At 33.7% G+C, this 22,159-nt stretch overlaps 2 protein-coding genes across 3 annotated transcripts; one reads left to right on the top strand and one right to left on the bottom strand.

Moving 5' to 3' along the window:
• Positions 1-7,576, top strand: LOC124410750 (RCC1-like G exchanging factor-like protein). 2 transcript variants are annotated; one of them, XM_046889345.1, is made up of 8 exons: positions 1-229; positions 358-618; positions 1,654-1,939; positions 3,105-3,277; positions 3,520-3,681; positions 4,334-4,461; positions 5,339-5,470; positions 7,543-7,576. In XM_046889345.1, the coding sequence occupies exons 1-8, from the start codon at positions 121-123 to the stop codon at positions 7,546-7,548; spliced, it is 1,257 nt and encodes a 418-aa protein (XP_046745301.1). In that variant the 5' UTR covers positions 1-120; the 3' UTR covers positions 7,549-7,576. The 2 variants fall into 2 exon arrangements, with proteins under 2 accessions (XP_046745301.1, XP_046745299.1); XM_046889343.1 differs by lacking the exon at positions 7,543-7,576 and adding an exon at positions 5,555-5,746.
• On the bottom strand, positions 6,949-21,099 carry LOC124410748. Its single transcript, XM_046889340.1, has 16 exons — positions 20,949-21,099; positions 20,742-20,791; positions 18,200-18,395; positions 17,107-17,272; positions 16,433-16,614; positions 15,632-15,793; positions 15,358-15,515; positions 13,981-14,321; positions 13,472-13,583; positions 13,256-13,385; positions 12,110-12,249; positions 11,392-11,595; positions 11,173-11,322; positions 10,375-10,523; positions 8,185-8,404; positions 6,949-7,350 (listed from the first exon to the last, which is right to left on the bottom strand). Exons 2-16 carry the CDS (start codon positions 20,779-20,781, stop codon positions 7,214-7,216), a joined length of 2,487 nt encoding a protein of 828 aa, XP_046745296.1. The 5' UTR covers positions 20,782-20,791; positions 20,949-21,099; the 3' UTR covers positions 6,949-7,213.
• Between the last annotated feature and the right edge of the window lie 1,060 nt (positions 21,100-22,159).

Here is a 22,159-nt window from a genome sequence, read left to right as displayed (position 1 = left end):
TGCGTTATAGCAGGTGAAATTCTAACCTCAAACAACAAACAACCGTGCAAAATAGTTGTTTGCTCAACCATGCCATAATTAATACAACACGTGTCAACTATTGCTAGAAAAGTTTGAATTATGTTTAAGCTAGTTAGAAATTACTCAAAATTATCTTCTCTAACAGCCCGTAAAAAATTAAGAGCAACGGAAACAAAATTTCCAAAGCCACCGCTGAAAGAATTGCCAGGTAACGATCGCTCTACGGATTTTGTACCGTAAACAAATTTGACTCAAGGAATAAAAAAAATATTGCTGTGAAACAAAACGTCTTAATATAAATTAGGCTGGAGATTTTTCCATAATTTCGCATTGCAGTATTTCAGTATCCAATAAGCGAGAGTAGCGATCGCAGGGTGTACGTTTGGGGCCTTGCCGGTCATGGAGCTTTGGGACTTCAACCGCCGATAGCGAAGCGCAAGGAGTTCCTATTTTATCACAAACCGAACAGACTTCGATTTGCAGAACAGCATCAAGTTGTGGATATCGAATCTGGCTACGGGTTTACGGTTTTTGCTGTTAAATCAAAAGACGGTAACATTCTCTGGGGAAGTGGAATTAACACGGATTCTCAATTGGGTAAATAAACAAAAAGTTTAAAGTGTAAATTGAATAAATCTTAGATATATCATTTAATAGATTCAATAAGCTGGATAAAATTTAATATTAGCGTAAACCGAATGAAAATGCGAGTAATTGAAAATTGCATTTTTGTAGATAACTTCTAATCAAGATGCTGTAAAACAGCATTATAAACAGATTTGTGCCATATAAATAAAAAGTTTGAACAAAAATACTAAACTAATTGTACACGCAAGTAATTATGAATCCACAATCTATGTCATTTTTCTATTGATATTGATCATTAACAGTAGATTGATTCTACAAGTAGTAGCCCATGCCTGGGAGTTGAAAATCAGTTTTATCCAAACATTCCAAACTTCCTTTTCACTTTTGATTTGAAAAGCTGCAAGACCGAAATCAAATGGTAGAAACAAATGAAGAGCGGAATCTGATTCCACAATTTCAAATTGAACCTTTGTCTTCAAATTTCGAGCACTTCCTGTTCTCGAAAAAAAATATGACTTTTTGCATAAAAAAAATCTGATCCTTATGAACGTGTAATTATTTTTGAGATAAGTCTTCTGATATTGCGAAAAAACAACAGGTTTTTTCAACTTTTTTATCCTTTATATACGACGGACCAAAAAATGTATTGTTTTTATTTATTTTCTTTTGCAAATTCAGAATAGATCAGTACAAATATTCCAGAGATACAGAATATATTTAAGAAATTCAAGATTCCTCGAATATTTACTACAATTTACAAACGATCTTATTTTCATTCCACTATACAAACTTCAGAACGTACTCCATAATATTTGCAATGTCACATAAAAAAAATACACGCAATTTATTTTTAGACATTCGCAAGTACGGACAGAAAGTGTAAAAAAAGTGATTTTCTAAAGTTCTTTGAAACTACCTTAAAATGGACTTTATGTTCGGAAAGATGAGACTTTAAATTTTACTTGAATATTGCTTTGAAGGTGCCTTTGGTGCAGTCGATTTAATTCACATTTTTTATTAAATTTGGTCCAATTCCTTCCTCAGGATATGATGAAGCAGCAAAAAAGCACCTAGAAATTGTTTTGCTCCCAAAGCCGATACATCTGCCATTAAAAAATACGTCCAGCCAAGTAACTGGACTTGCCGCTGGTCGTGCACATTTATTAGTTCTAACAACCGAAGGCCTGTTTACGCTTGGAAATAATGGTTACGGTCAATGTGGACGGCCAATAATTGTCGATGAAGATTACCAGAACAATAAAATAGTTCATCACATACCAGAAATCAAAGGGGACCGTATAAAATCTGTAACAGCGGGCCAAGATCACAGGTACGTGATAAAATTTACTAATCAGCACTGTCGTAAGTTATTTTGATCACTTTTTCTACCAGAGTCACCTCAGATAACCGCAGAACAAAAAGTTATTGCACCGCCAGCAATAAAATGTTTTTTGCAATCAACAATTCTGTTTTCTCAACGCACAAACAACTTCCCATTTTTATCGTTTTCTATTCAACTAGCCACATGAAAATCAGGATAATCTTACTTATAGAGACAATTACGTGAGACATTATTTATCATTTCATCAAACGAATTTGTGCATGAATAATCTTATTTTCCTTTAATTAATACTCGTTACCTTAGACAATAGTGCTAATAAGATTGAAGTTTAAATCGTTAATGTGACGAAACATCGAGACGCGAGACTCACTATCTCTTAATTGAAACCGACTGAAAGAGTTATTGAATTTCTAAAGTATGAAAGTATTCATCACATGATTAAATGAAATTTGAGGAATCCTAAGCTTGCAAAATAAGGATTTCTTCTAAAGACACATGGCTATCTTGACATCATGAACTTCAACTTGATATTTATTTATCATTATTGATAATCGCTACATTTTTTTGGATGTGCATGTGGCGATGAGCATTCCATAAACTTTTTGAATTACTTAATTGTATTTGCTATAACACTTCGGTTTATCTTCTATCTCCATCAGAGAGATGAGGCTAAAGTTTACAGAATTATTCCAACAATATACGTGTCGAAAAAATAATCACTTTGCAACTTTACGTTAATTTGAATTCAGTAAAAGATAATAACGTAAAGTCGACCACTTTCTTTTATAACAGTTTCAACAAACATGTTGTATTATTCTAGCCCAGGTATTTTGCATGAAATAACCGATTATTACTCTACAATAGTTTTTTTTTCTTTAAATCACTTTTTTTTTAAGTTTGAAGTTCGGATTCGTAACGATCGTACAGTGAGATCTTTTTATAAATCATTATTTCACAAACTTGAAAATGTCTGAAATTTAGTAAACTGTAGTAAAGCAAAATATACTAAAATTTTGAGAACTGAAGATCTTAAAAGTCGTTGCAAAATCGGGAGATGGTCACCTTTTCCTAATCTTCAATTTCATTGTGATAACATTAAAAACTCCATTATCATTAAATCAATGAACTACAAGCTACTCTTTGTTTTCTGCAGTATTCTTTTAAGCGAGTCAGGCCAAGTTTATACATTTGGATGGGGCGCAGATGGTCAAACTGGTCTGGCACATTACAGAAATGAGTACAAACCGAGCTTAGTAAAAGGAGACTTAGCTGGTGAAAACATTGTCAAAGTTGCCTGTGTGGCAGACTGCGTCTTGGCGCTTAGCGGTATGCTATATAAAAAGAACTGTTTATTATTATCATTGTTTAACCAACTAAACAAATCACAGTCTTGATGTATTGATGTAATATTCTATTTAAATTTCTTCTAAAAGACTTCCCGTAATAAACGAATACTGGGGAAAATCTTGAAAGACCCGAAAGTCCAACCAACCAGTGAAATTCTGTATATAATTCAGTCCACTTTTCCCTAGTTCAGCATTCTTAACATTCTTATTTAATTTCGGTAGACAAAGGCGCAGTATTTGGATGGGGTAACTCGGAATACGGACAGTTGCCATCTCAAGTTGATAATCACCAAATAAACATTGCGACAGAAATCCAAGAATGCCGCTCCCTGGGACACATTGTAGACATTGCTGCGGGCGGAAGCTTTTGCATGGTTTTAAACAGTAAGAATAATCTATCGATCAAATATCTTTTTTCCTAATTTTATCACGAGATAATCTTGCATTCAAGGTTTATTAAATTACTACGTTTGGATGCTATGGTGATTCTTCTAAAATTGCTGAAAAAGTGAGACTAAAATTATAAATGACAATTTGAGTATTAATTTCTCATTTTAAACTGCTTTAAAATTGTGGGGAAAATTTAGTCATCTCGTTGAATTTTATTCTATGAAGGCTTGTTTTGATTGGAAAACTGTTTCTTACTGTGTCAGTCCGACGAAACACATTTTCTCATTCTCAATTATTGATTGCAATCTTGAAGAATTGTGTATCCGACAATACCAACTTGATAAGTAAGAAAAAAATTGTCATGGTGGGATTTTACTTGGACAATAATCTTCTGCATCAAATGACTCCTTTATAAAATCACGTGGAATTGATTGATTGGAGATAAAAAATTGTAATCCTGGTATTTTCATTTTGCATTCCTAGGATAATCATCGTAACTTACGAATATATTGACCATAAGAACGTTTAAAACGAGGCATTGATTTTCAAGCGACAAATCCTGAGTAGAAAATTCACTGTAATAATTAGCAGATTATGTTTCGCTGCTCTTTTGTTATTAATTTTTCTTGTTGATCTGAATTCCTAGGTGACGGAAACGTTTTTGTATGGGGATATGGGATTCTTGGAGTTGGTCCTGCTGTACAAAGAGCAAAAAACCCTACGATGATCCCGGAAACTCTATTCGGTATTAATGCGTATAACCGTACTAGTAAGGTAAGTAGAAATTGGCAAAAAACTTCCCCAGTTCACCAAAATCATTCATCAAATTCTATTCTTAACCAATGATAATTTGCTATTACATTTTTAATAAGCCTTTCGTTTATTTACAATTGAATTCAGTGTCATCTAGATTTCATCGCATCAATGGATTATACAGTGTGTACATACACACACACTTTATGCGCGTGCGTCAAATCGTTCGAATCTTATTGGCCGCCTGATGAGCAGCTGATTTCATACCAATCGCGACTGTCGCAAAATGTCCCTAGGAGCCCATACCTAACAGTGGGCTGCTAGGGACATTTTCTGACAGCCGCGATTGGTACTGCATCAGCTGCTTAATCAGGCGCTAAATGTCAGCCAATAAGATTCGAGCGAGTTGACGCACGCGCATAAGGTGCGCACTTTCCTCATGGACACACGGTAGATGAGTAGCGGCTAAAGGCGTAGGTGAATTTTGGAAATTGATACCTCGAAAGCCAACCATTTATTTCGATTGAGGTTTTTTTTATCGAAACGTGTGTAGATCGAACTTCAATTACAGTTTTTTTTTTTTTTTTTTTTTTTTCATCATACTTAATTCATTGGAAGCATATTTATTGACAATAACGTCAACCATTTAGCTAAGTGACATCTTTTATAGGGCCCATGATATCTCAATACTGGCTCAACCGATTTACTTCAAGTTTGAAGACAGAGTTCTTAGATATTTTATCTTCTTTGCCATGACCTGAAATTATTTTTTTCAACCAAATAATACTGTTTGAAATCGAAATTCGATATTTTGTCCAAAATTTATTACCGTATTATTCAATAAAAAAAAATATAATTTTAAGTAATGATTGAAAAAGAATTTTCTTCCTCGTCACAGGTTTCTCAAATATACTGCGGTATAAGTCAGTTGGCGGCTGTGACTGATAACGGGGACCTTTATATGTGGGGATGCAACAAATTTGGATCGTTAGGACTTGGGAATACCGACGATCAGTTCTTTCCATTGAAAGTAAGTATCCGTCAAACGGTGTCATATATTTCATGACTTTCTTTATTATTTGTTGTCACGTAAATTATATATATTATATTCTAGGTAGCAGTAGGTGCTCAAGTAAAAAAAGTTTCTTGCGGCGTCGACCATACAGTCACATTGTGTAAACCTTATATATAAAGCAGTGTTTTCTTAACGGACAGAATATATTTTTACACATTGTTACAAGGTGTGTATGAATATTAAGGGTTGAACCTCGTTTATGATACCCGTATTTGCCAATTTTAGGATTGTCAGAAGTAATGTCTACTTAAAAGAAGAAAATGATTCATTATTTCCGTAGAACTAATGCAAACTTAACTTGTACTGGAGCTGTGCGATTAATCGATTAACCGCAGATTTGACTTCCTTGTTCATCCAATTAATCGTTTAATCAAAAACAAAAGAAAATCAATTTGAATAGTCCAGTGACCGATTAGAGTTTCTGGTTAATCCATTAATCGAAAAAACGATTAGCTGAGAATGTCGATTAATCAATTATTCAAAAAAACGATGTATGGAAAGAGTCAATCAATCAACTAATTGTAAAAAGTCCACGATTAATTGCTTTATTGTACAGTTCTGATTCGAAAACAATGTTGCTTCATTAGTCCATTAAACTGAAATTTTTCTAGTCAGTTTTTTGTTATAGAAATAAATAAAAGACAAAATAAGGGCAAAGAAACGATTCCTTGGTTAATTTTCTTCATGCAACAAAAAAAAATAGAAAAATGGACCCTAACTGGCATGTATTATAAGTATGCTTACTACGTGATCACTTGCTTCTTTCAAGAATCTACTTTCTTAATGAAGTATAGGTAAAATGAAAAAAAAAAATATTTCTTTAAGTTCAAATAAACTGATCGAACTTTACTTCAGCAAACCAAAGCAAATGTCAAAGTTCGCAAACTGATATTATTATTTCATTCTCTTCGAAAGCTGAAATTGTACCAAATAACTTGGTTTGGAAACTGTAAAACTGGGATCACCCGGGTCAAAAATTGAGAATTGAAAATGTGATGCAATTTGGAAATCTTAGTTTCTAAATTCAAATTGGATATAAATTTGGTGAGGATGTAAAATTTGTAATTGATTTCTATGACACACCATTTTCAATAGTAAAAAAAAAAAAAATCTTACACCTGGTTTCACAAATCCCAAATACTTTGCGCAAATGGATTACATTGCAAGCAATTCAGAGAGAGAATCGATGAATCTGTAATTTATGTTTGCTCTTATTTTTCAGAACCAAAGTGTTGATCTTATTTCTTCAAGATACAGTAATTTTGATATTTTAAGGTTTTTAACATCGTCTTGAACATTTGAACTCAAATGTGACATTTATTCAACGTCAAATCTTAAGTAAGTAAGTTTTTTTTAAAGAATCGCAACAATATCGTGCTTACAACTGAATGATGATGATTTTTCTTTTTGAAACTTCGCTCTAGTATGTACGGCTATGAAATTTGTAGCTAAAAGTTGTATGAAACGAAAAAAGCCATGGTTATGCATTGAGAAAAGGTTCGCTTGTGATTAAATGTTGCAATAACTCTGTAAATACAACAAATGTTTGAAAACTCGGGCGCAACTTTTTCTCCATCAAATACTCGATAAAATGTTACCTTCGAATAGTGTAAAAATTCGGTGTATGTATTAACAAAAAGCGTGACCGTTTTAATGCGGAATCACTTCGGTAACTGCGTTTAACTCGATATACTTATATTATATGACGTTTACAATGAAAGATACCACCAGAACCAATGGAGCGAAGAAGAAAGTGTTGGCACTGCTTCGGCATACAAGATTGTCGTACGATATTGTGAACTTGCGCATGTCCGGATAACGGCAAACGTTGGCGTCTGAAAGATTTTTAAATAGGTATACATGTGTGTCTTAAATTCTAGAACACAAAAAATACCAGCAATTTTAATGGCACTGAATAACGAGAATTCTTTTCAAAATGAAAAGAGATTCTTTGAAAAATCTCTAGCAGTATTATTTGCACTAATGATGTTGAACACAAATCAAACAACATTTTTACTATGTTATAAAAATGATGATGAGCAAATTTAAATAACACAGGCTAAGATTTCAACATTTAACGAAAAACTTCTCAAACTAAAACGCACGAAATGTTTAGACTGGGATGTTTTTGATCCGATTCTGATGTTTTTGAGGTCATTTTGTTCACCGACCAGATTCCCAAAGATTGTCTAAAAAATATTCTAGAAATCTTACTTTATATTATAGTTAGAAAGCAAATGTAATCTTTGACGAAGATCTATCGCACCATGCTTTCAAAAATCTGTCTCAATTAATCAACTTCGAAGCTAACTATTTGTGAAACTTTTTTAAGCGATCTCTGGAAATCTCTATGGTAAACAAATTAAGCCTGAAAAAATTCATAAATGAACCATAAACAGCAGAGCTTAATAATTCTTATCGTTTTAATTATTAAAACTGCTGCTGAAATTGTTGATAAAACCTCTTTCATTCGAATTTGGTCAGAATTATTTCTGTTACATACTAACGATGTTACTGCATCCCTGTTCGCCATTATCGGTAAAAATAAGATTGCAAGAGATTTCTAGACCAATACTGCTGTAACTCTAAACTCGTCTGATTTTCGTAGCAAACTCGATTGAAACAATATTTATGAAGCTTTGGATTTGCTACAGGAACTGTAAATATACCTGTGCATTGGTATGATACTGAGTCCGAAGCATTAGCTGCCACAGATAAGTAGAGAGGCTGACATCTATGTATGAGATCCACGCCGCTGCAGGATATGCTGATGCTGTGCGTATTTGACGTTACTGATGTGCAGCTTACGTCATTCGGTGAAGTTGAGTTTGGCTGAACAACCGAACGCGATGTACATACATTCAGGTTTCCCCATCCTGCACCTTGAACCTGTGCATCAATTAAATAGTATGAGGCATGCATTCGAGGGTTACGCATTCGCTTTTTTCTACACTATTGAAAAATGTCCTCGTGACGTCAGAGCCTAGTTCTCGGCGCCATTTTATTACCACATAACCTAAGTTCTTAATTTTAATCAAGGCAAATCGTAATTATTTGCGTTTCAAATTTTTCATCTCACATAAATTAATTAAACATGATTAATAATATACTTTTTCTATTATTTACACGCGGAAAAAGACGGTCAACGATCAGATGTTAGCCTGGTTGGATTAGTTAAATTTTCTTCCACCAGATGACGCATTGCAAAGTGACAATCCCAATAATTTACAATCTTAATTTTCGTTTTGTACGATTTTCTCGTGATATACTGGATACTAAATAATTGTCAAGTATATGAAATAGGGGTAAAATTTTCCGACACATCGATTGCCGATATTTATTTTGCAGAATTATTCTCACATGCCGAGAGAACGCAAATTTTGAAAAAAAAAAACTCAATTTCCGAAACATGTCCAAAACATCTCATAATCGTCTAAAAGGCATTTCTTCGCTCAAACAAAGGCATCACGAGTAATTAATTTCATCTTAAAGCGAATGCGTTAAACTATCTAACAATAAATCAAGCATTGGGAGAAAATTACTGCCTACGTATGTATAAAATTCCAGTAAAACCGATTTTCAAGGGGCACGGAAATTGTGACGTGTAACTGAGTATAACGTTGAAGTGATTTTTTCTCAGTACTTTGTGACTCACTCTATGAATCAAAAGGCTTTCATAGTTACGTTTTATCACAGAGAGCTTTGGCTTTTTCACCAATCCACAGAGAAAAATATGTTGTAGAATTGAGAGTAAAAAAATGTTAGTTTAACTTATATTCGTGTATCTAAACATACACTGAAAGTTTTTCATGAGTTACATTGAAAAATAAGAACAAATTTGACTTAAATTATAACTCGACCACAACTGTTATTGAACTCGCTAATATAACTATGGTAGGTTTCATTATTGTTTTACTCTCTTCTCAAACTATCACATTTCAACCTGTGGCTTCTATGATGAATTTTACTCCATTTATTCTTATTGATTGAAAAATCCAGTAATAGATCCATGAAAGATTGAAATATAGATCTTGACTGAAATTTCAGCTGTTACTAACATTCAAGTAAAAACAAAAGAGCGATGGAAAAAAAATGATAACGTGACAAACGTATACAATGTGTAGTAGTAGCACATTGATGTAATGAATACATAATTTATGATTAGCTGTATTTTTCTTCCATAAATCTCATTTTTTGAAACAGCGATTTACTTGAAAAATATTGCTGCAGGCTTCACATAAATGACCCGTTTTTTTTTCATTGTCTTATCCTTTAGAAACACTTCAACGTTCAGTCTTTTTCCTAAATTCTCAGCTTTTCTGGGATTTTGTCAACGTTTTTTCATTTGCGTTATTCAAATCGGGTGGTCAAAATTGAGTGGAAGTTTCTACTGTGCAGAATGAAGGAGACAAGCTAGAAGATCTATGTCATGATTATTTAATGGAGCTTTTCTAGTAGTTGCAGAAACTATCGCACACTATCGTAGAACTATCTTGGTATCGCACATGTCATTAAGGAAGCCTTAATTAGCTCGTTTGCATTCTTTCTATTTCTGGAAAAATTAACGAAACTAATGTACCATATAATTTTCACTATACGGTTGCTCGTAATTTTTTTTCATTAGAATTGTTCAAAAATATTTTTACCCGAACAGCCTCCCATTTTCATTCCAATTTATCCTTGTTTCTCTTAAATTGCCTGAATCAAGCGTTGAGAAGCCTACGTTTCATTATGCTGGCTCTAAAACTTGAGCCTGTCACACAATTCTTGATAATATTGAAGACTGCTGTTATGTTATCAATGAAAAAATTGTATAATCAATTTCTCATGATTACAAAATGCTTTGTCACATTGTTTACCTTCACAGTTGCTGTATCTGTAGAAAAATAGTTGGGATGCAGTCTGTAGTAATTAATGCCTGAAGGTTCTACGTAGTCGACAAACGAGGCTGTTGATCCGGACGATGAAAATGAAGCTCCACATGCAGAATTGATAAGGCGTTTAGGAACTGAAAAAAAATAGTGAGCACACATATGGTAATAACTCATCTGTGAAGAAATAACACGAGAACATTCCGACATTCTTTCGCTGCAAGTTTTTTCTACAGTCCTATTTTAATGATGAAATTTTCCTAAATTTCACCAAACGAGAATATTAAAAATTCGAAGAATTTAATCATGCTTTCCTTCATTATTTAAGATACGTGTTGAACGTCGTCCACGAGATTTTCCATTTTCTCCACAAAACCATGTTCTGATAATTTCTTACGCAACAAAGTGTGAGTTTAAACAATTTTCCAAATTGTTTCACACTTTTGAATTTTTCTTTCATCAAAAAAAAAGATTGACCTAAAAATTGAAATAAAATTTCTACACTTTATTTTATAGGACATACGGAATTGATGCTTTTCAAAACTAAAAAACCCAATTAATTTCGTACCCAAAAATGTCATTTTTGAACATGAAATCGAATTTTAGGAGATGTGAAAACGAATTAGGATAAAAATTCCACAAGTTAACGGAGTGAAAAGTTTTTCTGTACTGATTTCTATAGATTTTTGTCTCTTGAAAATAGTTTAACATTTGAAATTTTAACCAGCGATTTACTCGATAATGTATCAATGCTTGTAACTTGGCATAAAAAAATCACAGCCTTACTTTGTTTGATGCGTGATATAACTGGATTGATCGTTGTCAAAGTGTCTGTAGTGCTTGTTGCAGTGATCGCAAACGTGTCCGTCGTCGAGTTGGCTGCAATATCGGACCATTTGTCCTTGGATCCGTAAGAAAGATAGAGAAAGACGGAATCTGAAAAGGGCAAAGAAACGACAAGCAGAAGCGAGAGGTGATTTTTGTGTCCTACGCTTGAATACCAACCGGGTACATCCTCCCTTATGATCCTCAAGTGTTGCAAGCAATACTCTTTGTCGGTGTCTGAAGTGATCGACGAGGTGTAGGAAAGGACTAGTACAACATCGGAATTGCCGCCGCCAATGTTCCGGCTTTGTTCTTTGTTCAATCTTTCCTTCTGTAGAATACGCAGGGCTTCAAGTGCCTTGGGCAGGTCGAAACCCGACGTAACTGGATATTCAATTTTCTTTAGCTTTAGTTGCTGGCAAAAATTTAGCATTCTTTTATCCTGGTGAAAACAATTTCTACGATATTCCATGAAAACGGAGAAAACGATGAAGTACTAACAAAAATTGCAATCGTCTGCAATTGTCTACAACTAAATGAAAAATTGACTACCAAAGACTACGGATTATTATAAACATTATTATAACTCAGTGTTTTTCGTTTTTTTGCCTATTCAGACGAAAATTTTTAATCGAATGTAAACAGTTATAGTTGTGCATGTACTAACTACCTAGTTTTCAAAGACTCTTCTCATATTTTGCGCTTGATCTTGGTGGATTTAGATAATTTATCGTACACTTTTTAACTTACTAAAAAACTGCGAAGTTATATGGAAAATTGTGTTCAAGAACTACGATCGTGTTTCAGATTCCTTGAAAAATCGTAAACATTTTTATAGAAAATTGTAGGAACTTATTTCACCAGGCTTGTCGAGCAAATGGTTTAAAGTTGTACGTACAGTTGGCATATTGGGTAGCGTCGAAACTGTAGAAATCCAACAGCGTGTTGCTACTGTTTATCATAAGACTTCCATCGTAGCCGTTAATCAAAGTAAAGTTACTGTTGTACTTCCCAACTTCGATGCCCTCTAGCAAAGATCTGCGGATACAAAAATTCTCAGTCCTAAGCAGACAGTCACACGTTGTGACAAAAACAAATAACATGTTGTGTGGCATTTTACTAGCAAAAACTCAGCGAAAATTTGCGATAGTTTTTCTTGAAAATTTCTCACGAATCCTAATTATTTTTAAAAACTTTGCAAAAATATCTCAATTTCATCGCAGAATATTAATTTTTCAGTAGATTGTTTCGTCGAAAATATTCTTTTACAATTCCGCAGTCTAGGTTTTTTCAACTGTTTTTCAGATACATTAATTTTAACTGTTTCCTAAAAAAATCTAATTTCAAAAAATACCAGAACTCTGATTTTTCAAAATACGTACAGAATACAGAAACCTTCTAGAAGTTCATGAAATCCCTCATGCATTATTAGAACAATTCAAACTTGTCTAAAAATAATGAAGAGTGTCTTTTAAGAACTCTCTGGAGACATCGTCTATCTCTGAGAAGTTTTCTACAAGAATCATGAGAATTCTTGGGAGTTTTAGAGTGCCGAACAAGGTATAAAAATATTCATAATTGCAAGCACAAGGAAAATTTATGAACTCCTTCTGGGTTGCCACTAGTGTGGAAAAACTTGGAAAACAGGAAGACGTCAAGAAGTTGTAGAAAATATTTGCAGTTGTTCTTGAAAATTTGGTTCTCATTTTTTTCAACTATCATTAATGATTTAATTTAACTATTTGATTGCAAAGTCCTTAAAAATACAGGAGAAGTGTTGCAAAATACAATATTTCGAAACAGAAAGTGAGGGGGAAAAAGTCAGAGGGTTTTTAAAACCGAGTGAAGTGACTCAACCTCTTTTAATTTTCACTTACTTTTTCAAGTAAGGCTTCACAAATATATTTTATTAAAAAACACAAAGAATCTAAGAATCTGTATGATTAAATTTAGGAGTTGTAGAGTGTGCGTCGAACTGCCGAGAGAGTTACAAAATTCTTGATACCAACAAGAAGTGAATCTCCCAGAAAAGATTAATACTTACGCAAGAAACGGTTGGATCGTATCAAATGGCCATGTGGTATCAAGGATGATCGTCAAATCAGCAGAAGCCGTGTTGGAGTCATTTACCGCGTTAGTGAAATCACAGGTTAAATCGCTGTTCATCGACAAGGCTGTAGATTTCAATAAAAATAGTTAATTGGATTGGCTGAATCTGTCATCATCGTAAATGTTGGTAATTTACTAATATATGACATACGAATGTAGGTGCTAAGTGCATTTGTTGCAATAGTAGCAAGGCTCTGTATGCGCTCAGCACTTATCGTCACTTTTGCCACTTCCTCGTACAAAAGCAGGGCCGAGCTGTACACCTGAAGAGAAATGTTGTTTTTAGCATGTGACCCGCTTTGCGAAAGTAGTTTTGCAAAAGTGTGTGAGCCGATCCGGCGGGCTGCAATTTAAATAATTCCAGTTTCAGCTTGAAATGAATTCCATATTCGGAAAGATCAGACTTTCCTCGCACAAAAAATACATTGGATGATGATTTTCTTCTGACGACAGAAAGTACTGGAACGTCGATGACAAAAGTTCATTAGAAAAACGTGATTATATTGATAAACCTGTTTCTGGTAATCGGTTGTGCTGAGAGATCTGAGAATTGAATGTTTAAATTGTAGCCCGTAATTGAAGAAAATTTGCTGATCGACTTATATATAATTCTTTTTAATTGTACTGCGCAGTTTGTTGTACACTCGATTTGTGTCTCACCTGATTTACCATCGTGGCGTTTTCGGCAACAGTAGTAAACAACGTTCTCCTGTTGCAAGCACGCATAGAAGAATTGAACACCCCTCGTGAGCTGTAATACATGTCAAGAATCTGTGAAAGTCTCAAAGTCGAAACTGACGAGTACCAAGAAGCAACACTATCAGCCAAAATGAGTCCATCCAAATCTCCTCGTATTTCTGCGGTGGTCGTTTCGAGGTTCTCGTTGGTAGTAAGAAAATACCATCGTGGTAGCGCTGTTGAATTGAAGCCACCGATCGCACCAATACTTATCGAACTCCCTTGCCACGGTCCTTGGCTCAGTGCTGCTTCGGCCAAGTCACCTTTGACAAAATCAAAGCCATGCTTCCGTTGCGATAATTACCTCGATATTCATAGTATTAGTACCATGATAATTCTATGGCCAAACTGCCACCGTATAGTTATTTATGGATAACAGGATATTTCAATATTGTGAAAAATAGAACGTTTGAAACTGAATTCATCTAATATTGATCAACATTTATATACGCTTTTTGATGCTGCTTCACGATTCTATGAAAATAATGGATATTAACTTAAGGGAGAAATTAGCCCTCGTAAGCATCTCCCTTTCGCGAGAACTCGTCTTCGGGGATTTTCGAAGGAATACCAATTTGACCTATAATTAGACTATTTCTACGCACCTCAAAGTATCTAAATACTTCAGAAATGTTAAATTTTTTGAATTGATCTAAAGAATCGCCTAACTTCTGAGTTCAAAAAACAATTTCTGCAACAATATCCTGTCAATTTGATCATTGCATTGATCATTGACGACAAGATGAAAAATTTTTTCCTTGTCACATGTGCAATTAAATATCCTAATTTTCTTGAACGTTTTTACAAGTATAAAATGGCAATTTAACGCACAAGATATTTCGATGAAATTATTGATATTGAATCCTGCAGAAGAAGAGTGTTTTTAAACTTCTGCTCACACTGAGAAACATTTCCTTTGCTGCAGTTAATACAGAATTTTAGTAAAACGAGTATCGTTAAAACAGAAGCCTAAATATGGTTGGAATTGCGAAAAAATTTAGTACGGATTACAAAATACTGGAAGTCTAATCCACAATTTTTCAATTAAATAAGGCCTCAAGCTCTAATTATCACAACAGTTACAAGAAAGTATAGCATGAGTTAAAAGTCGATAACAATAATAATCAAGCTGGGTTTTCTGGTTACTAATCTAGTTTTTGCTCTGTGGCTTATGGTTAAAAGTGAGAATAGTTAGGATCGTTATGGTCACCGCTACCAGAAATTTTTTCCTGTTTACAGAAGCTTTGAATAAAATTCGCACGTCTCTCTACGTTACTTTAAAGTGACCGATTTCGATACCTCCCAATGTAGCGATCCATCTATTGGTCAAAGCAGGACCCGAAGTGTATCCCTTTTTTTCCATATCTGAACTCAGTAATTGAGCGAGAGTCACTGTCTGTGGCTCGAGAGCAGCGGCTACAGCTGCCAGTACAGGACCCATGGAAACCGCACCCCATCTGCAACATATGCGAATATCTGAGAATGTTTTTGACTACTACAAGACATTTTCCTCTCGATTTACTGAGTAACATGTAAAATGGGTGAAAGTATTCCAATACATTGCTGTAATTACTTTGTTTTTACTACGCCGTTTTCCACAGGACACGAAGTTTGTGTGTACGTAGAAATGCGTGCGCTGTCAGGGTGGTTCGGAGGAAGTGCTGGATACAACCAATTTGGATCCTGTGTAGTTACTTTGGGTTGGTATTCATTCGTCTTGTGCTTAATCATTTCTCTGAAGCAACGAATATAAGATTAAGTTGTAGAATTTTAGTGAGAGCTTGTAATTTATCATTGATAAAAGTATAGCTGAGGATTAATCGATTGTAGAGTCTGAATCAAAAGTTAGCTCAAGAGTAAAACCTTTTAGAAAAATCTCTAACGACGTTATTTGCACCAATGACGGTGAGCACGAATGATAAAATATTTTTATTGTATGTTGAAAAATGAATCGATGAAAATTTGAATAACACAAACTGTGAATTCAAGAATTTTACAATTAGAATGTTTAAAATATTTAAACTCTAGTGTTTTTTAGTCCAATTGTAATGTTTTTGGGCTCATTTTGCTTTTTGATCAGGTCCCCCCAATAATTGTTTGGAGTACATCTGAGAAATATGATGTTATAGTATCAATTAAATTACTCAAATGTAATAATTGTTGACAAGAATTTGCTTCACCGTACTTGTAAAAATCTATTATCATCCACTCTGAGGGTAACTTTTTTTACATTCGCGTCATGCCATCTGTGGAAATTTCAATGGTGAAACAAATGAGCTTTAAAAATTTTTACACTTGTCCAAAAAGACCAGTCTTGAATCATTTTGAAGATTGAAGATTGATTTTTAACGCATTATGGAACACATATACTCACAACTCTTGCGGAGTTAACGTTTCAACGTCATCTCCAACGCTTTCAGATTCTGTCGCATCTTCTTCACCGGCATTTCGCTCTACTCTATATTGAGCTGTCTGAGATATAGCGCTGCAAACTGAACTCTCGCCGTCTCGTTGTATCATCTCAAAACTACTCGACAGCATGTAATGCAGCGAACACTGCGGCGATAGAAAAATTTTCAATACGATCGATACAGAAGTACAGAAGTCACACAATTCATGCATATTTTTCTGCAAACTAAAATTTTTATCAGGGTGTTAATACAGAGTTCGTACGAGAAGGGAAAACCTGAAAACCGGGGAAACTCAGGGAAAATATTATCAATCTTAAAAAAAAAAAATGTCATCTCAAATTTTGTTTCTTCGCATTACTTGATACTATTATATATATATAAACATTCTATGTATATTACTTAATACCAAACCTTCTTTCAGGTCAAACATCTTTTACGTCAGACAGTAAGTTAATTACTACGTAATACCGAAGGTATTAGTATTAATGTATAAAAAAAATTGTTATTATTCAGCGGCATATTTCTTGCAAGGTTACTGGAAAAATCTTATTTTCAGACTGGAGTACCTGGAAAGTCAGTGAATTACAAATTCCAAAAGGCGCACGAACCCTGTAATAATGAGAGAGATTCTACTTACTCTTTCGACAGCGGTTAAACTGCTGTTCGGAAATGATATAGCATTTCCTGGAATGAGTTTAAGTGTGGCAGCGTGCCGAGAAAAAGACATTCCTTTTGGTGAAAAAGGCACTATTCCATCTTGAACTTGAACAGATGGAGTCTGTTCGATACCATCCTGCCGGAACCTGGTGTAACGGAACGTTGTTACCATTTGCAGCAAATGCAGGATTTGATAAAAAGAAAAAAAAAGAAGAAAAACCACCAAAAATGTTGAAACTCATTAAATATCTGAATGGAATTGAAATAGGAAGTGAAAAATACTTGTAAAAATATTATTTGAATGGTCAAATGAAAATGCTAATTTCCTCAATTCCATTTGAAAACTACAAATGTAAACGCAGGTATTTGAATTCAGTTTTAAAATGTAAATATTTTTATTTTTCCTAATAACTGAAATATGCATTATATTACTTGGAAATTTATTTTCTGAATTCATTAATTTGTAATATAATTTCTGTTGTAAAAACAATTGTATTTAGTATTATTGTATTTCAAGTACAGATTTTCAAAGCAAACTGCGATTTTAAGAATTTTCACCAGATCTAACTGATCATTGTCGCTGAAAAGATATTTCAAGTACTACAATTACACGCTGTTTATAATATTTACATGTTATCGTTCAAAATGTTCTTATCTCTCTGGAAAGAAGTTACAAACAAACATATTTTGTCTTCACACGCAATTCAGTAGCGAAAAATATCAAACCACTGCTCTATCTGAGCGAGCGAATCGGTGCATTGCTGAATATACTGTCATTAAGTTGAGAATTATGTAAAGACGTAGCAATTATGACACAATGTATTCCAAACGCAGCGAATCGTTCTGGAATAATGGCCAAAGTGTTCTGAGAAAAGTGTGAAATTTTCTCGAACAGAGGCATTTGAAAAATGGCCAAACGTACACACTTTTCTATTTTAAATATATAATAGAAAACATATGTTCAAATCTATGTGATGTAGTGACTTGAAAATGGAACGTAAACGTTTCAAATATTACCCAGCCCTGGACTTGTGTAAATTATTATTATTCTTGATATTCAACTTTTCATCTACCTGTGGAGAAGAGCTATGGATAGAGTGCGAAGATCCATGTTAAGGCCTGCCGTATTCTCAATCTTACGAATAAGGGCTATCAACGCAGGCATGCTGTGTGGCAGTCTGTTATCTTTTACCAGCATAGCCGTTGTATTATAACATTCGAGTAACGAGTCCGGAATGTTTCTGACAGCATTTTCTTGCGCCGTAATTCCTGTAGCATCGTATCATATATTTGATCGTCGGAATGCATAGATCAGTTTATATTTACTCTAAATTTTTTCTAAATACAATTTTTTTTTTATATGTTTTCCTTATAAAATAAGATTTCATTTTATCTCAGACCCCGACTTTTTTAAAAATTTTATAACGGTTCAAAAAAAAATCAAACGGTAAACAGATAAATCTGGGACAGATATCAATAATACTTTTTACTCAAACATTTACAATTTTTCATGATTGAATAAACAAGATAGCATATAAAAAAAATATACCCTAGAAATTAGTACATAAAAATTTTTAAGGAAGACTAGAATGAAAATTTAACAAATCAAAATAGTAAAAAAAATTGCACAAGACTATACAGTGAGGTAGAGCATTAAAACTTTCAGGATCTTTTTTTTTCAAGGTGAACTCAAGATTTTTCAGGTTGGAGCATGAACTTTTTTTTAACGGCCACCCTAAAATACATATATATATATATATATATGGGGTATTCCATGCCAACTCGACCAGTGTTAAACCCCAACCATCTCAAAATCATTCCATGTTTTTTTCTAACATTGTACTCGGTAAAAAAACGCGACCTGAATTTTTTTCAAATTTTTTTATTCAATCGTAAAACTCAACACTGGTTGAGTTGGCATGGAATACCCCATTTTACCCCCAATATATATATATATGTTAGGGTGATTTTTTTTGAACGACTATTTTTTTTTTTCAGTCCCCATCGAAAATTTTGTTTTATATGTCGAACAAAAAATTCCCTGAAAGTTATAGCCCTTAATATTAATATTAAGTACACGCCTAGGGCGTGAAAAGATTTCCCATATAAAATACACGTGAATCGAAGCGTTTTTTTTTTTCAAATCTCTACAACTCAGCGGAATTTTATGATATCACAATGGTCTTGCTCGCAAATTACGCAGAATTGCACGATCTTCAAAAGTGTTAAGAACGGCGTAAGTGCAACTTACATTTGTGAGGTGGAACAGGGCACTGAAGTTGATTTTTACCCAAAATTCTCCTTTTTTCGCTGTTATCTCCAAACTGATTGACCGTACCAAAAAAATGTAAAGAATAACTTTGTTGGAAATTTGATTTCCTACAAGAAAGGTCCTTTAGACCAAAATGCTCAGATTGATATTTCTTGAGATATCGGAATTCAACTTACTTGACGTATAAAATTTTTATGTTCTATTGAATTAAACATTTTAATTTAATATAACCAATAAACATTATGGTTTATTGAATCAAACGTTTTGAATTACTGATATTCCAATGGAACAGATCGAATGGATGGAATCGAATCGAAAAAAATCAAATTCCAATGCAATATCAATAATTTAAAACGTTTGATTCGATAAACAATAAAAATTTTATACGACAAGAAGTTAAAGTTCGATATCTCAAGAAACATCAATCTGAGCAATCAGGTCTACTGGACCTTTTTTATAGAAAATTGAATTTCCAACAAAGTTCTTATTCACATTTTTTTGGTAAAGTTCATCATTTCGGAGATAACAGCGAAAAATGGAGAATTTTGGGTAAAAATCAACTATAGTGACCTGTACCATCTCACCAGTGTAAGTTGGACTCACGACGTTTCGGACACTTTTGAAGATCGTTCAATTCTGCGTAAATTGCGACCAAGACCAATGTGATATCATAAAATTCCGCTGAGTTGTAGAGATTTGAAAAAAAACGCTTCTATTCACGTGTATTTTATATGGGAAATCTTTTCACGCCCTGGGCGAGTACTTAATAATAATATTAAGGGCTATAACTTTTAGGGAATTTTTTGTTCGACATATAGAACAAAATTTTCGATGGGGATTGAAAAAAGATAGTCGTTCAAAAAAATCACCCCAATATATATACACATAAAACTAACTCTAGTTATTATCAATTAATAAACTACATTATGACTGATAGTAATTTCTAGGGCCCGGATAAATATATGTTTAAAATTACAAAATATGTTCATGTAATATAGACTTAAAAAACAGAAATATGAAAAAAATATATGGAAAATAGAAACTGAATTTTCCGCCTTGAAACATTATACTTTATGTAGAAAATCAAATAAGGAATAAAAATAATTTAAATAAAAAATATGTATTTACATATTAATCCGATCCCTAGTAATTTCACTTCAGAATCAGAATGCAACCACTTATTGTACAGGAAAAATATAGAGCAAATCAAGATTGTCACTAGTATAGTAATTTTTGCAGACGAAATTAAACTTTAAGTAGAAATTAATGTCACGATAATCTAAACGTACTGCATGTACATACATATAACAATTAAACGTGGCACAGGACTATCGATATCTTACCTCCAAGGAATATGAGTGTTAAAGATAAGAGTATCTTCATTTTTTCGTTTCTGGAATTGAAAAATATGACATATGCAAACAAAGTTTACAACTGGTGGAGTTCTTTATGCTACAGAATTACTGGTTCCAGTTATAATTTTCGGTTTTAATGAGCTACCGGTGAATAATAACAGCAATAACGGTGCTTATGGCGATATTAACACTTACAAACCAGCAGAGAAATTATATTCCCATTAGGCAGTGTACATTCGATCACTCCAGTCACTATTTTTCTTCCACGCACTGTTATAAACTATCGATCTCTGTTACCGATTCTCAGCACCACACCTTATGTGACTACGTACGAAATCTACTATCACTATCAGATGATAAGATACGGTATGTCGTGACTAACAGGTTGCCCCTTCTGCATCAATTGACATACATACGCGTACCTGTATATGCATGAGGGTGTTTCGTTTCGAAGCAAAATTTTCTTCATTTTTTTTCGCGGACACCTGAAAACTTTTGTACTTTGCGGAAAAAAACATTCTCCCGAAGTGATATCTCTTGAATCCAATTTTAGAAGATCCTTCTGTTAAAATTTGACGTCTTTTTATTTGAATAACGTATCGCGTGTGCGATGGTTTAAGTATGTATGTACCAAAAAGTCGAATTAAGTGGTAAAAGGGCGTACAATTTTTTTCGATTCGCCGTATCCGCTACGAAAGCATTCAAATGTATTTCTAGACTGAAATTAGCTGAACAAATGAAGATACGAGGCCTTATGTGTGGTAGACATGCCGCCCTTTCAGTACCAAAATATAGTTTTATTTATCATATTTAAAATCGGTATGAGGTCGCATCCGCCATTTTCGTATATTTTTTTTTGTAAGCGACACAAAAACCTGACATTTTCATTTGTCTTTTCATGTAAGTGACACAAAAAACTCGCTATTTTGGTTTTTTTTTTTTTTTTGTGAACGACGCCAACACCGTCAATACACGAAGATTGATCGGTTTCAAAAAAAATTTCCTCAACTTCACATTTGCCCAAAAAATTATATCGAACGTAACTGTATGTAAGGTCATAACCGAAATTTTTTTATTTTTGGGTAACGGTAATTAAGCCATTTTTCAATTTCAAAGGTTTTGAACGTATTCTCATGTTATTATCGTGAATGTAATAGGGGACAAATACGCCATTTTACCCTTACGTGTAGTGAAAGGTCGTATAATGGCACATATGATCTTATACTATTACACACGTGATATGGAAGAGGTCGTTTTTTTTTAAATCATTACCACTCAGCTATATGTAACGATACGAAGTTCATCCTGGAATTATTTCGAAGAGAATGAAATTCGACCTCGGGATCACATGATTTTGCGATGGAAAATCAGTAATTAGCTACTAAAGACATTTAAATACTAATTTT

This window comes from Diprion similis, chromosome 10 (assembly GCF_021155765.1).
Source record: "Diprion similis isolate iyDipSimi1 chromosome 10, iyDipSimi1.1, whole genome shotgun sequence".
Lineage (NCBI taxonomy): Eukaryota > Metazoa > Arthropoda > Insecta > Hymenoptera > Diprionidae > Diprion > Diprion similis.
This window is presented reverse-complemented; position numbering and strand designations above follow the sequence as displayed.